The sequence below is a fragment of the Spodoptera frugiperda genome, chromosome 7 (assembly GCF_023101765.2).
Source record: "Spodoptera frugiperda isolate SF20-4 chromosome 7, AGI-APGP_CSIRO_Sfru_2.0, whole genome shotgun sequence".
Lineage (NCBI taxonomy): Eukaryota > Metazoa > Arthropoda > Insecta > Lepidoptera > Noctuidae > Spodoptera > Spodoptera frugiperda.
In genome coordinates, this window is record NC_064218.1 from 6890446 (window position 1) to 6907428 (window position 16983).

At 42.3% G+C, this 16983-nt stretch overlaps 1 protein-coding gene across 1 annotated transcript in view; it reads left to right on the forward strand.

Moving 5' to 3' along the window:
- LOC118266075 (cell adhesion molecule Dscam2) overlaps nucleotides 1–16983 on the forward strand; it is a 240666-nt gene that overhangs the window by 46083 nt on the left and 177600 nt on the right. Inside the window, exon 2 of the mRNA XM_050694620.1 lies at nucleotides 8004–8053. Coding sequence (XP_050550577.1) covers nucleotides 8004–8053 — 50 coding nt within the window. The remainder of the gene's footprint in view (nucleotides 1–8003; nucleotides 8054–16983) is intronic.

The following is a 16983-nucleotide window of genomic DNA, read 5'->3' on the forward strand; positions in this document are numbered from 1 at the left end:
CCTCCCGCCGAATCCGAAACAGGAACCTACCGAAACTTCCGTGTCCGGTAAGCACCTGCGTCAGGCGGTAGGTGAGGACGCCGTGACGCCTCTCTAGCCACTCCTCAAAGAGGGGACTTACCGCTGCTATAACAGCGAGCCCAGCCCTCGGTTGCGATAGTCGTTGCTTCCATTCCGCCATGAGATCGCGCCGGAGCTCATCCCGCCACGCCCTAATCTGGCGCGGCAGTGGACTTTCGCCCCGGCGATGCGCCTCCGCACGTAAGCTATATACGTGCGCGAGCACATTCGCCTCCAGATCCCACGGCGGTGATCCCGCAAGGAGGTTAGCCGCCTCCCCGGAGATCGTGCGGTATCCACGGATCATCCGAATGGCCATGACCCTCTGGGATGAAACCAGCGCACGAGCTGGTCGTCGCCGTAGATTTGGCGCCCACACCGGGGCCCCATAGAGGGCCATGGACCGCACAATCCCCGCGTACAACCTCCGGCAGGAGGCGTTTGGTCCCCCAAGGTTGGGTAGGAGCCGCTTTAGGGCAGCCCCCGTCCGTTCCAACTTGGGAGCCAAACGTCGGAAATGTTCCTCGAATTTCCACCGACTGTCGAGGACGAGTCCCAGGTACTTCATCGTCACCTCGATGCCGATGGAAACCCCTCCTGCCATGATCTGGAACCCACCCGGAGGTGGCGCATTCCCGCGGCCATAGAAGCACATGGCCTCGGACTTATGAAGCGCCACCTCGAGTCCCAGCTGCCGGATCCTTTCAACGACTATCGCAACCGCTCTCATCATCAGGTCGGCCGCCGCCTGGTGCGACCTCCCGTGTGCTAGTACCAGCGTATCGTCAGCGTAGCAAACCACGCTGACGCCGCTCGGGAGGTCGGTGCGCAGCACCCAGTCGTAGCCTATGTTCCACAGGAGCGGTCCCAGGACCGATCCCTGTGGAACACCGCGCGACATCTCTCGCCGGTTCCACTCACCTCGGTGACCGGGGTAGATGACGGATCTGTCCGTCAGATAAGCCTCGACTATACGACGGAGATAGGTAGGCACCCGATGATATCGTAGTGCCTCCAGAATGCAGCTCCAGGGCAGAGAGTTAAAGGCGTTGGCGATGTCCAAAGACACCGCCACAACGACTCTACCCCTGGACACTGCAGACCCCGTCGTAAGGTCCCTCACGCGCATGATGGCGTCCACCGTGGAGCGCCCTCTGCGGAAGCCGAACTGGCCGTCCGCGAGGTCCGGCCCTGTTCCCGTCAGGTGCGCGACGAGGCGGTTTGAAATTATTCTTTCAAATAGTTTTCCCACCTCGTCGAGTAGCACGATGGGCCGGTACGCGGACGGAGAGTCCGCAGGGCGCCCTGGCTTCTTCACGAGGACCAGTTTACCCGCCTTCCATGATAGCGGGAACTGGCCCCTCTCCAAACATGCGCTGAAAAGACCAATTAGTCGAGGCCTGAGAGTCTCCGAAGCCAGGACCCACGCCTTGCCAGGCAATCCGTCGGGTCCCGGGGCGGTGTTCTTGGCGCCCATCCGGCGCACCGCCACTCTCAGCTCTGCCTCGGTCACTTCTGGTGCTGTGTCGTCGTCGTCGTCGCTGTGGCCCGCATCGGGCACCGCAGGGGGCGGAGTCATGCACGGAGGGATGTAGCCCCTCTGTGATTGGGGGAACAAGGTGGTGACCACCTCCTCTACAACCTCTGGCCGGAGACTCTGTGTCAGCGGGGGAGCCTGTGTGCGGAGCTTGTCACGCACCATTAGGTAGGGGCGTCCCCACGGGTCTCTGTCCAGAGTCTCCAGCATCTCCTGGCGGGCCTGGTTTTTGGCCCGCCGGATTTCCGTTTTTAGGGCGACTTTCGCCGCCTTGTACCCCTCATATAACTCCGCCTCTCTAGCTTCCGCGTCTGGAGGACGGATACGAAGCCTGCGGTGCCTTGTGTACTGGCGTCGCGCAGCAACGCACGCACTGCGCAGAGCAGCCAGCTCTTGCGACCACCAGTACATCTGGCGCTTCCGCTGTCCTGGACGGACCCGGGGCATCGCCACGTCACAAATCCTGTACATGGCGTCCTGGAGCCACCGTGCCTCCTCGTTAATGTCGGCAGGCCTGTCCGGTGGTATCACCCAGGCCTGCACGATGGCGGCTTCCAGGAATAGCTCCCGGTCCAATTGCCTCAGCGCCCAACGCGGGCCACATGGGGCCTGTCTTACTGGTGGGTCCGCGGATTCGGCGGAGACATCAAACCGGATGTACCGGTGATCGGAATATGTCTCCACCTCCTCCATGACACACCAGTCGACCACACGCGGTGACAGAGCGGGGCTGGCGAACGAGATGTCCACCACCGATTCACCCTGCATCCGCACACACGTGGGGACAGAACCCCGGTTCAGGACGACTAGGCCCGTTTCCAGAGCCCAGTCTTCCACCATCCTACCCCGCGTGTCAGTGATCCGGGAACCCCAAGCCAGATTCTTGGCATTGAAGTCCCCGAGGACAAGCACGGGGAGGGAACGGAACCCGACGACGACGTCAACCAACTCCCTCAGGGAGTTGTGGAACTCGGCGAGAGTTCGGTTCGGAGAGAAATACACGCCCACCACAGCGATCTCTCCGAACCGTGCTGCGACACAACCCCGGCCTCTTTGAGCACGCTCAAGAGTCGGGGTACCGGCGGCGGCCGACGAGATGATGGTCACCGAGCCATCCAAGTCCGCCACCCAATTATCTCTGGGCGGGACGAAATAGGGCTCGGAGACCACGGCGATATTAATCGACCACTGCGCCATGCTCTGGAGTAGTAGGTCCTGAGCGGCAGCGCAGTGGTTGATGTTCGCCTGGAGGAGGCGTAATGAAGTCACTATTGACAATCCATCACGACCTCCTCGGCGGCATTACAGCCGGCAGCGGCCGCGGCGACAGCAGCAGTAGGGGAAGCGGTTGCTACTGCGGTGGCGGCGACGGGAACGGCGGCGGTTGCGGAGGGCCTAGCCTTGCCCCTGGCTTTGGCAGGAGGGGAGCAGATTCTGCTCCCGGCCCGGTGATTGGCCGGCTTACCAACTGTCGCGCATGCTTGACAGTGTAGCGGGGCGGAGCACGAGCCGGCCCTGTGACCGGGCTGACCGCAGCGGAAGCAGCAGTCACTGCGGTCCACCTCTGAGGTGCACTTAACGCTCACGTGGTGACCCACGTGGCAACGGTAGCACCTCATAGGCCGAGGCTCGAGCAGTTTGACCTGCGCCGAGACCCAGCCCACCAGGAGCCTTCGACCCTCCTTTATTTTCTTGGCCGCTGAGACGGGGCAGCTCACAACAACCGTTCGCAGCCCCGAATTTTCTGCACGGATGGTGCCTGCCTTCACCTGGTCTGCAGGGCACCCTCCCGTTCTGGCTACAGCAGCCACTATCTCCTCCGCCGTTACGGAGTCGTCCAGGCCCAATATGCGCAAGTCTAGGCACTTGGTGGGCCTGGACACGCGAGCCTCATCCGTCCCGAGACACGCCCTGAGCCTTTCGGCAAGAGCGTCAGCGGATGAACCGCTGGCCTCGCCGGGAACCTCCAGTAGGCGGGCTCCTGTCGCCGTGACTTTCATAGAAAACCCGTCTGGGGCCCCGTACTCCGCAGGATTTACCGCCGCCTTCAGTTTGGCGAGGACGTCGCCGTACGTGACGCCCCTTTTAACCGCGTCCGGCTGTAGCGTTATCACTACCGCCGCGGTTTTAGGGGCGACAAGCATTGCCGCAGCGCGCTTCTCCTTGCGCCGCTGCTGCCGCCGCTGCCGCTGTTCCTTTTTGCGGCGCTTTCGTCCCTCCTTGGCGGCCCTCCTAGCCTCTCCAACCACGTGCCATTGGCCGCCATCAACAGGAGAATCCGAGACTGGGGTAGGCTCTACTCCGGTTGGGGCAACAGCCGGCTGATTCACTGTGCCCCTGCGCCTACGACCTATCGGCGCCTTGGCAGCTGGTGCAGCCGGAGCCTGCGCTGGCGAGGCTACCAGCTCTCTCGCCGGCGGTTGGCCTTGAGCAGAGCGGCTTGACTGACCAGAATTGGTCGCCGCTGCAGCTGCAAAGGTTTTTGGCGCTCTTTGACTCGCTGCTAGTGGGGGCGGAGGATCCTGCCCTCCAGCACGTCAAAACGTTGCTGGAACGCAGCCATTTCCCGCCGCACTAGGCCGATCATGTCAGCCTCCGTTGACTGTGAAGGCTGGCCTCGACCTCCGCGAGCAGCGGCGAGCTCGGCCTTAGCCGACCGAAGCTCGGCCTCCATAGCCGCATTGGAGGCTGTCAACCGGGCCATTTCCCGCCGCATCTCCCCCAGCTCTTTTTGCAAGGCGGTCATCTGCCGCCCTGCTGCTAAAGGCGCCCCGTTTTGCCGAGCGGCCTTCATAATAGTAGCCTTCGCGTGTCTCAGCACTCCGTTTCGGGCGTTCTGGGACTTCTGTCCAGCCACCATACGGAGTGCCTCCATAACCGCCTTGCGAAGGCTAACCTCGCCAGTTACACCAACATTCTGGCCTACTGAGCCCTCGCCACCAGACACCTCCATTTCAGAGGAGTCGGCTTCCGTTGGTTCGGCCTGAGTAGTGGGTACCAGCCTTTCACTGCCCTTTCTTTTGCCCCTTCCCCGCGAGGCCGTAGGGATTTTAGGGGCTGGGGCCTCCTGCTCGTTGGAGGACGGCCCTCGACCCTCCTCCAACCTGGGACGTTTAAACGTCCCCCTTTTCGGGCGCTGCGAGCTCACGCTGCGCAGTGAGCAAGCGCCTGATGCGGATGAGGAATCGGACTCAGAGCCCGACACCCTCCGACTTGGGGCCCGTACGGGCCCAAGGGAAACAGAGCCACTCCGGCTCTCTCCAGCAACAGCAAGCGAGCTGAGCTCACTTGCCCTCTCCTCCTCATTCGATGGTGGTTTTAAAAAGGTTTTATTTTTTGACTTCTCCATATAAGTCCCACGAGTATGGGGGAAATAAACGGTCCGCCCAGGCAGTGCCCCCTGTACCTGGGTAAGTGTACATTTAGTACTCAACTAGAGGGTCCACCGGTCCCCTAGCTGGGGGTGCGCTCGCGACTGACTCTACTCCTCAGCCATGCATACCCTCGCCGCGCACCAGAACTTGGTATTGGAGGAATTTTTTATAGAGGTTATCTTCCTCGCGGTCCGGGCGACCAAGCCAAGACCGTCGTCCCGTTCCAAGTCATGCAACCATGAACTCTTCCCGGATTACGACTTCGACGGCTGCAGTCGAGGCACTACTTGTGTCCCGATGCTACTCGTTGGCAGGGTGAATGCACAACGAGCACCGCCCTTGTTTCTCCACCACGTTCTCTGCTAAACTCAGAGAAACGGGCGGAAAAACGTCCCCACGGAAGCACAGGCCTCGTGCCAACACAAAGCCCGCCGCCTCCAGAACCCATCCTGGGTTCGCCCGCCCCGTCCAGAAGTTAGCTACGGGCAATAGCCACTCCAACCCTATCACCCCCGTTAGGGAGACTATCACCCGTACCCAGGGTGCACCACGGGGAGGTCTTCTGGCACCGCACCCCAAGATTGTACTACTTAACAGTACATTCTAAGTAACTTTTGATATTACTAGAGGGACTAAGATGTGGATAAAAATAAGTAGGTACATCATTAGCTTCTTTGATAAGAACTTGTAGACTATATATAAGTATAAGCCTGTTTACACAAGAAAGGTTATGTAGGGTCCCTTATAGTTAAACAATTCAGAACAAATTTGAGAAACATTGTTAGTTTACAAGAGGCTAGACCTTAAACTTGTTTACGCTTTAGTTTTAAAGTGATTAAGAATTTATTGCTGATGTGTGTTTACTTTCTTGTAGTTTGTAATAACTACCTACATACATGGTCGTTGAATAAATTAGTATATAGTTGGGTTTATCATAAATAAATTGTTTTATAATAATTATGTACTTAGTATGTTTTGTACCGTCACACTTATGAAGATTTGTGTAGATTTTTTAATGAATTTGTTAATTTAAAACTTATTGTTATTAATTTTAAACATTATTAATTATTTAAGTTTGTAATTATCTATACATATAATAAAATCGTAGAAAAGTGCTGTCTGTACATTGAAAATAAAAATAAAAAAAATAGCAGGGGTTATTGTTATGTCGATGTCGAACCCAAAAATGTAATTAACTTTTTTTTTGTCTGTTTGTCTGTTTGTCTGTTTGTCTGTTTGTCTGTTTGTCTGTTTGTCTGTTTGTCTGTTCGTCTGTGCGCGCTAATCTCAGAAACGGCTGATCCGAGTTGGATGCGGTTTTCACGAATATATTGTGGGATGCTTAAATTTACATTTAGTGTTTGTTTCATGTCAATCGGTTCATAAATAAAAAAGTTATGTCAAATTAAAGAATCACGTCGAACATTCTATGCTTATACCATTAATCTCCGCAACTATTTGACGGATTTGGTTGAAATTTGGTACAGATATAGTTTAGAACCTTAGAAAGGACATAGATATATTTTTATTTCAAAAATCAAAAAATAAAAAAATAAGAAATAAATTATTTATAAATAATTCTATGTCGATCGTTACACGACTTCGGTTCATGTTATTGTTTTAATTTATCGAAAAAAAGTAAATAAATAGTAAAAAGGTATGAAAAAAATAATATCAATATAATAAAACATTTAGTACAAAGAAAATGCTCTAACGGAGTATAGATAATTCTATGTCGATCGTTACACGACTTCGGTTCATGTTATTGTTTTAATTCATCGAAAAAAGTAAATAAATAGTAAAAAGGTATGAAAAAAATAATATCAATATAATTAAACTTTTAGTACAAAGAAAATGCCCGAACGGAGTATAAATAAATAATCCAAGTTGTCTTTATCCTCGATAGATGGCGTTGGGATCGAAATAGATCGCGCTATGGTTTCGTTACATTCATTTGGTTGGGTATCGGCCGAGCGCTTCGGTACTATCGTAGAAAAAGTGTATTATCAGTCGTATGATTATTTGTCTGTAGTGGTCCTGCTGTTTCGTATATTCTAAATTGGTTTCGTTGTATTTGTCAATTAATAAGTTTATTTGTTGGGTTTTCCTGGTTTTTGGTTAAACTATTTAACGTAGGTTTAGTTTGATATCGATTATTAGTAGTTACTGTAGTTAGTTTTTTTAATAAAATTGTAAGTCTAATTTTTTTTTTAATTAGATTAGATTTAAGTCGTTTCTTTTAAATTATTTAGTTTAAGCTTGGTTATTATAGCATAGAGGATAGGTTGTAATATAGTTTCTTTTTTAATTGTTATAAATTCGTAATTCGTAGCTTTCTTTAGTTTTAAGTTAGTTTAAGTCCGTTTTTAAACTATTTTTTCAATGCCCTAAGTGAGTATACATCTATTAAATTCAAACGCAGAGCTCATTATGTTGATTTTTGAAGAGTTCCCTGGAATATCTTCCACATCTCATTTTTGAAGAGATCCCGCGAGATCGGGAACTATGTGGTTAAAACCAAAAATTTGCCGGAAGTCACTATTCCACGCGAACGAAGTCGCGGGCAATATTTAATATTTCGTACCATTTCAAACTGAAGGTGCCGTAAAAGGCGACCTTGAGTAGACAAGAGAATTTCGGTAATCTTCGAAATTACTGATCCGATTCCAAAAATTCTTTTACTAATAGGAAGCTGCAATAGTACATATGTTACTTAAGTTGAAATTAGTCCAAATGCATAGCAATCGATAAGTTTCTTTTATGATCAAAAATTCAAAATGAATGTCAATTTACTGAGCTCGTAACCAAAAACACAAGAACAAGACAATGATTACAGCGTTAAAAATTCTAAAAGGTAGCCTGACTACATTTTACTTTACGACGTAAAAATACACCGCCTTATCTATGTAATGTTGAAAGAATAATTTACGGCGTCACCTCTCACTGAATATTTACTCAAGATTTATTTCTTTAAATACGAGCAAGCTTAATGTAGTTCGAAAAGATTGAACGTTACTTTCTTTATTTTACAGGAACCCCGGGAAAATGAAGATCTGCACGTATTTGCTGTTGAGTTTTTTAGGTAAGTCTACTTTTATTTTATCTTTGTTTAATGTGTACTTATATTAGACAGATCGTTTTATGTCAATAAATAGGAAATTACACATTATTCATATTCATAACACATGATTATTTTATGCCATGCAAATATTCACGTTTCACTAAATAAGATATTAATACCTAAATATGTTAACAGGTACGTTTGAAAACAACTAACGGCATTCCATTTTCGAATTGTGTTCGATATATGAATGCAATGAATGTAATATTCATCATTCCGCCAATTTGGTGTTTGAAATCTAAAATACAGTTCAAATAAAATGGTAGCTCCAACTGGCCAGGTATAAAGTAAATCAAGCTTAAAAGTTGAAGTATGCCACATAACTTTATTCCGTTCAATACATTATTCACTTTTCTCGACATATTTTTGCGAAGCGGGAGTGTCGAAGCGAATTTTGCGAGCAACTAAACGCGTTCCTTGGGGACAGCTAAATTCACGGACATAGGTAGCTTTTACGTATCGTGTGTACATAAATTTCGACACATATTTGATTTATTGTGAAAGTAAATATTGGTTTGGTAATATTGTTTTTAAGAAAGAATAAACGTGTTCCAAAACCTATCTTGGAAATAACATCTTACGAAATAATTTAACAGGCAAAACTTTTAATGATAGGTATAATTAGTTAACTTTAGACAGCTATAAATCATTACTTTTAAGTGTCTAACATTTTAAGAAGCCTATGGCGGGAACAAACGGCATACCTATTCTTTCTTCTTGTTGTTTTACTACCTACTTCTCTTTCTCTCACTCTCTGTGTATCTCTTTCTCTTTTCGTACAAAAACATTAAAAGCCTATTAAGCAAGCAAGCAGGTAATCAATAAGGAAAATATAAACAAATGAAGTTAGTTTCAAAAGTAGACCAAATGCGAATGTAATTGGTAAAAGTTATTCCGTGTCCAACTTATTTCCTTCCTCTTTTGCTGTTTTTGACGTTATAAATTATTACTATTGATAAAAATACATTTGTGTTAGAGTTGTTTCTATATTTGGATTTCCTGCACGCTATGGGCTTTGAATGCTCTGATTGACAATATTATTTGTCTTAAAGTTTGCCATATCATTTGATATTTTGTTTGAAAAACTAGTTACTAAATTAACTGTAGGTAGGTACATTGTGAGATTCGTTCCAAAATTTGCTATGTATGTAAGTGTATGTGCAATTCTATAATAAATAACTATTTAATACAAACTATTGTTTTTAATTTTGAATTGTGACGAAAAATGATGCTTGTTGGTCCTAGTAGTCCATATTTTCAATAGGTACGGTACGGTATGTAAAGAACTTGAAAGGTTTATTTGAATAGTTTTATTAAAACTATAGACCTTCAGCAAACATAATTGTATAAAGAACAGGATATTAATTCTAGACCATACATTTTCCTTCAAACCTTTAAGCCTTTGAGTCTAAACCACATTTGAAACCTAAGTAACTCCAGTACTCTACTATTTTCCAAGAGTTAACAGCAAACTGACAGCAATTTCATGTTTTGCCACTAGAAATTCATACTATTTCATACTTAGTTAAGTTACAAAGTGCTTTGAATTCTACAGCTGTCACTGAAACGCGTACGTTGAAAGTTTGCGTTCAAGTTACGTTTGCGTTACGGGTTTGCGTTTTGATTAAATACGGTACATAAAGATTCTTAATGGATTTTCGTTGATATGAATTTATATGATGTTGATGTATGACTATAAGGAATGCATTTACTACTACATAATTAGTATATATTCATAAAATGCGACTTTTTAACCTATTATATGGAATACATAGGTGGTGAAAAGTATATGATGTTGCACATTTGCCTATCGTTTAAGTATAAGTTATCATGAATAAATGAATGGGTTCACTCATTGACATACTATACTGGGTACAATTCCAAATAACTGAAAAGAATCTCAATTATAGTTTATTACACGCGAAATACCTTATGCGAAAATAGCACATTTTTTTTTAAAGGAAAAATCATCCAATGGCTTCTCCGCCTTGGATGAGGCGAAAAGGAGTGTCAGACTCGTACTGACTAAAAACTATCCCGTTCCCATTCCTGTTTTGAGCTGGAACCCAGGTAACCTATTACTACAACAATACTTGTGATCACATTTTACATTTTCTACTCTCTTACATCTTGAATAAACAAAACCGCTGGCATGATTTAGTAAAACAGTAATCCAGTTTAGCGGACGAACGCCAGTGAGTTAGGTACACGGATAGTATTTACCTAGCTGTCTAGATAGGACGATGTCCGGTCTAGATTTAACCAATTAAGGGATGGGATTGCGTAAATTAATGTTCAAATTGGGGCCAAATTCATGTACTACGCAAATATTAGGTCAATTTAGATTACGTTGTGTATGCTTTTGAGTTTGGCTTTTGATTATACGAGTAATCAAGGGATTGACTGACTGACTACTTGCTTTATTGTTTGATTGGCTGTTAGTGTGAATAGCAAGCAAGGAGTTTTAGGGGACAGTGAGAAAAGTTCTCTAAGAAAAGGAGGCGATCGTCCGATCAGGCGAAGTGATCGTGTCTGGCGGGCTTTCTGCCCAACTGTTTCTGGTTGGGATTTTTCAGTCTTTTAAGTATTGAGATTGTTTCATTGGTCAGGCAAATGATTGTTGGTTTTAATATTATCTTAATAATAGCACGGAGTCTAGAATATTTGCTCGGTCTATGACAATAGGGTCACCTTCTATTCTATTAGGTACACAAGACGGGGTAACACACTTTGTGAAAAGTGGGTATTACCTAGAATATGTGCTATTTAATGCTTCAAAGGCTAAAGAACATGACGTGACGATAAATAGCACCTTTATAAAATATTTTCAAACAAAAAGCCCTATTCCTAAAACGTCAAAATAAATCAACCTTTATAAGTCTGAAACTAAACCGTTTACAAGAAAATACAAAGTTCAAGGGTAAAGTTGTAACTGATCTCAGATTAATATCTGTCTCGCTTTACTTTGGTTTGAACAAGAAAAACTATTTAACTAAGATTGGCGTGGATAATATCATAGTTATACTGAGATTCTTCAAGTAAATAGACAAGTTATAAGTTGGTTAATGGTACTTGATTGTTAGGTTAAGTTACCTGTTACTATTTACTTATTTAAAGTAAAAGTTGTTCTTTACTCATGGCTATGCTAGAGGTAAATAAAAAACAAACAAACCTACTTTTGCATTTATAATACAAATGTGTATTAAATGCCTTCTGACAGCGGCTTCAACTGCATTTCTATTGGATAAAAAGTATCCTATCACCCAAAACAGTTCATACCATGTATCTATACTAAACTTCATCAAAATCCGTTCTGTTGTTTCAGTGTAATTGACGGTCAAATATCTAAATCCCCAAACAAATAATATACTATTAGTATGAAGTGTGATATTATTCAAAAATAGACAAGTTTTATTCAAGGTATTATGTTGAGTTAGAATAACTGCAATTTAAAACCATAAAGATAATACAAAAATGAATTTCTTTGTTACACTTATGCTAAAAGATTGCCATAAAACGTGCGATTTCACAGCACTTTTGTATAGCTAAAATAGATTGCCGTGTTTGTGTAAAGACGAACGACATTTCGGACTATTCGTTTGCGATTTAGAATGTCAGATATTTTCCTGAGTTTTCATATCGGCGACTATAAATCGCAGGATGCGTGTTCGCCATTTGGCTTAACAACGAGACTTTTCGTCGAAATGGTTTCGTCGTATTATATTTTGTTTGAATTTCGTAAACAGCTTTTTGTTGTAGGTATAGGTTCGGTTTTATATTGTCGTGGTTTTGGGTTTCATTAAAATTTTATTTATACTTAGGTAATCTTGATTAAATAGTAATGTTATGTTTTTGGTGCAAAGTAATTATAAAGAGTAAAATATCAATTTGTGTGTAATTAGTAGCTGTACAGTTGTCACACTTACCATAAATAGGTATGCACCAAACCTACAGGGTCCACTATTGTTACCTACCAAATATTTACCACCTAAGCCTACATTGTGGAATGCAATAAAGAATTGAGTATTGAGTAATGTAGTTTTGGTCTAAAGCCAGCTCTCACTATCTCACACTAATCAAAAACCGATCAAAATTGCATACTTAGGATACTTCTCTTTCTCTCACTCTATCTCTCCCTGTCTCTCTCTTCCTCTCTCCTTGTTCTATCTCTCTCTCTCCCTTCTCTCTATAGGAAATATTATATAAAAATAATACACACACGCGTACAGATATAACTCCGTATTATATCGTAACAGCATTAATAAGTTTGACCTACATGTAACTTCGAAGGTGTAAAAGTAATTAGGAAGAAAAACCGGTGGATTTCATTAATTTAGTTTCTACATTCGCAGCACGTCCAATTTGTACAGACAACCAGCACGTCAACCTACCCCTGTTTTACAAATTCTTTTAATAGAGTTTCAACCTTACACCATTTGAAATAAAGTTGGAAAAGAGTAAAAGGATGTTTGTAGCTTGATGTGCTGAACATTTTTACATACAGATTAGGCGGTCGTGGTCGGCGTAATTTGTTAACTTTTTATATTAAAACACAAAAATAAAACACGTTAATGGCGAGCCTTATTCAGCTTAAATTGAGAGTACAATGTGGCTAATGGTGCGGGAATAAATTATTGTGTTTAAAGCTATTTATTTTGGTATCGCAAAGAAAACGTTTTTCGCGGATATGTTTTACATTATTATAAGGATCAAGATTTTCTTTTTTCTCATTGTTATAGAGTCATGATGATGAATGGTAATAATAGTAAATCAGTTCAATGATCACAAAGGCTTGCGTGACACAGTGAGCAAGGGTAGCTCGCCACCCGACCAGGATCACCTCAAAGGTCGCCACCAAAGATGGGGCCCAGTAACCTGATGCCGATCCGGAGCCGACTACCTAGTGGCCACCAGAGTCCGGCTCATAGCAGGAGAAGAATGGGGCCACCATTATTCAGTAAGAGTCTAACAGTTCCTCTCGCGTCACCCGAGTCGGGAGAAGTCATTGGTTGATTTTCCCCCCTCAAAATAAGGCTTGAGTGACTTCATTTGGCAGCTGGATCTTTGTCCAGCCGCAACAGTACTTAGCTATCTACTGTTTATAATTTGATTAATAACACGAGTAATACTAGTTTTATCACACGTGTAACAAAAGATAACAAAATTAATCTAACAAAGAACAATTTAAACAGCAAACGTTGTACTCCACATCACATCAAACGATAGGTCGAAACAACCGCAATTTTATTAACTCAATTTCAACTTTATATTGAAAACAGGATAGTACAAAATGTAATACCGTATCGTAATTAACAAATAGGACAACACGTAGTGTTTGGCACGAGTTTACAGAACTATCACGACGCGTTCCGAATGCGGAATTGGGAAGATGTAGTAACATCTGGACTATATGACGGAAATTGGAACCAACGTACTAATATTACTATGTATATCTATGTTTGTATGTATTTATTGTTATTAGAATAATTATAATGGATTAAAGTATGCACTGTAACAGATTGTGTACCGTACCTAATTGAATTAACATAGCTGTTCCAAAATAAAGCAAAAATTAAGTTTTTTTATGTGTACAATCTTCACTCCCTTAGGTGTTGATCTAGTCAAAAGTTAGCACAAGGTCGTATTCAACTAAACTGAAAATGAGATAAGGTATACCGTAAGCAACCCGCTATGAATTTTAAAATGCTAAACTCCCTCAACATTCGTAACCACTTGACCAATCAAGAAACTCGTAAAAACTACGCACTGTCGACAAAATTAACTTTTCCCTCAGAGAATAAAGATTGCGTACTTTTAAAACAAAACTTGCGACGTAACAAAAAATACCGCATTTTGTTAGACCCACAGTGTAAACAAAAAATTATTCCCAACTCGGCCGAGACTTTGGTAATTACTTAACAAGAAGGCGAACCCCGAACAACTTGTGACAACCATCCCTGAACGTGAACGTGTTCCACGAATTTTCTCTCTTATCAATCCAACCCAACCCCCAATGGTCGACTTTGTTATCTCAATAAAACAATTCGCTACTCCCAGCTCTACAAAAAACAACACTTCATTTTTGAATCCTCTAGAGTATAAAACAAACAGAGTGTGAAAAAACTCATCTTGATATTAATTCTTTGATGGAAAATTCACCCTTAAATCCCTTGAAATGTATTCAAATATCCAAAAATCCGTTGGAAAATGACGCTGCCGAGTGGCGAGCGGACACGAAATTGACTTAAAATTTAAGGCACTTAGCTAAAAGTTGGAGCAAGTTTGCACAAGTAACTTAGCTAACATTAGATCCAGGGATCCGCAGCGATGGAGGCTTTACACTTTCCAATAGTTAGATATTCAACATGACATGTTACGTTATTTTTAATCTTGTAAATTGTTTCTAATTAAAAGTACCGTTGACCGACGAGCATGCATGAAAATACTGATGATAAAGCAAAAGAGTATGTAAGATTCATGGCGTTTGGCGTTCCATTGTTTCTACCTACCATAGGACATGGACATAGGCGTGAGGTTATTTATGTATGTATGCTTTGACTGTTTTATAGTTCAGAATCGATGACACATTGAAAACACGTACATTTTATTAATCTTAATTGTATAAACATTACCTATAGATTGATTGAATATATAATACATCGACTAACTCCTTTGTTACACACATGTGTGCGTCAAATACGAGTATTAATCTCTTTCTTCATAACCAAAGTAATTACAGAACATAATAAAGGTAAAACACAAAAGAGATTTTCTTAAGCCAACGATCAGAAAACGATTTCAATTATTTGAAGCTTTCATCTAAATATATCGTTTAATGGAAGTTGTCAGTGAAGAAAACAATGTTGCTCTCATGTCAGATAAGATGTAATAGACGAAAATTGGATTACATCACAAGCAATAAACGTACAAAGAAAAATATTGTTCCATATGAATTGGTAGCGGGTAAAATCCATTAAGAAAGTGTCTCTCAAGTATTACCGCTTTTATGCTCTATTTAATAATCCCTTTGGTATATAAATGGGATATTTTTATTCTTATTATTTAAGTACTTTATTATCTAGTTTAGTTTTGTTAACTGTTATTAAGAGTATTAAGTTTTAGATCTTTTTTTATTTTTATTTAGTCGTAGGGAAAGATAAAGTTAAAATCTCTTTTGTTTTTTGGTTTTATTCTTTTTAACTGTTACAAATCTAAAGACGTGTATTATAAAGTACAGAGGCTATGGTAATAATAATTAAGATTTTCCGATTGTTTTTATAGAAGGTTCTATAAGCCTTCGGAGTGAATGACGAATATTTCTTTTTCAAAAGTATTTTTTCACAGCATAAACACCAAGTATAAAAGGACCTTTAGGGAAAACACAAGCTAATTCAGTTACGGTCAAAATTTTAAACCGTAGCTTGTAAACACGCAGACTAGGTAAAGAGATTGGCCAAAAAATTAACTTCAAAACGTAGGTAGGTAGAAGTTTTATACATAATTTTGGTAGAAAAAGGCCCCTTGTGTTTTTTCTCATATTTAATTCATTTAAATAGAATCATCTGCGTAGGTTTGTGTCGGTAGGTACATTATAATATAATTAGGTGGAAAATGGCCAGATAGACTCGCTTGACCTCCATTTTAATTTGTTTTGGCTAGACTGAGATATTAATCAGGCCATCTTCTGCTACAATTACTTTTTATTGCGAGTTAATTTGTTTCTATGGTCATATTTACGTAGCTTTTATTCTGTGTAGGTACTGTTTACACATGGTTAAAATATATAGTATTCTAAATGTATCTGCCACGGCTTTAATAGGAGGTAGTGCTGTGTTCGAATTACAATAGTGAAGAAATTTCGTACCCCGGACCAGTTAATTCAATTTAAAAACATAAAGTTAAGTAAACATTGACTCTACTCTGCATAAAGGAATTCCCAAATATGCACTATGTGTCGCTTCTTAAATAAAAACGATTTATAGCAATTGTTTTCGTTCATAAAGCGACAGAAACGGTGAAAGAGATAATTCTTTCATAACAAACGCACACGTAAATTTTTATTTTGTAAAAAAATGAAGCTCATAATCAATCATTTATATTTTCAATTGTAATCTTCAAACATAACACTACCATTAAAACTGTGGCAGATACTTTTAGATCACCTTATATATAACCACATGGGTTAGCCGATTTTTAACTTAAATGCCGATTACAATTTCGATTCATTAAAAAAAAAGAATCGAACCCCAGCTTAGTTGGAAAACAGCCAGGCAAGCTGTCTCCTGTGTGATAGAATTAAGACTCATTTCGCAGACTGCCAGGTTAATGAAATGAACAAATCTAGCTAGTAACGTCTACTTGAATGATAGCCCGTCTACTAGTATGTATAAATACAGGTGCCTAGCTATGTAAGCTGCACTGACCACCAATTACTCCACCTGTGAACTGCTAGATTCACCTGGATGTTGAATAGTTTACGCGGGTTGCCTATAAATCAACACGGCGTACGTAGTTTTTGTTAGAAATATCTACTTAGTTTAAATGTATCATATCAAATGAGACTGAATTCAAACGAGAAACATAATTTGTGGCATGTCAGTGTTAATAGCACACATTGATTTTTTTATTCGCTCTTTCGACCAGCGTTCATATGCCATTTGTCTAAGTCAGTGGTTCCCAAAGTTGTCTGGATTACGATCTATCTAAATTAAGTTCTTAAACTCAGGACCCACCTTCAGGGAATTAAACCGTTACCAATATGAAAAATAAAATACAGAACGGTTGGTTAGTATGTCTTTCTATAGACAAGGCTCACTAAAAATTTGCTTGCGACTTGGTTGGTGCCTTAACTTCTAAATGCTTCTTACCATTCCATTTTTTTTAAAGTGTAC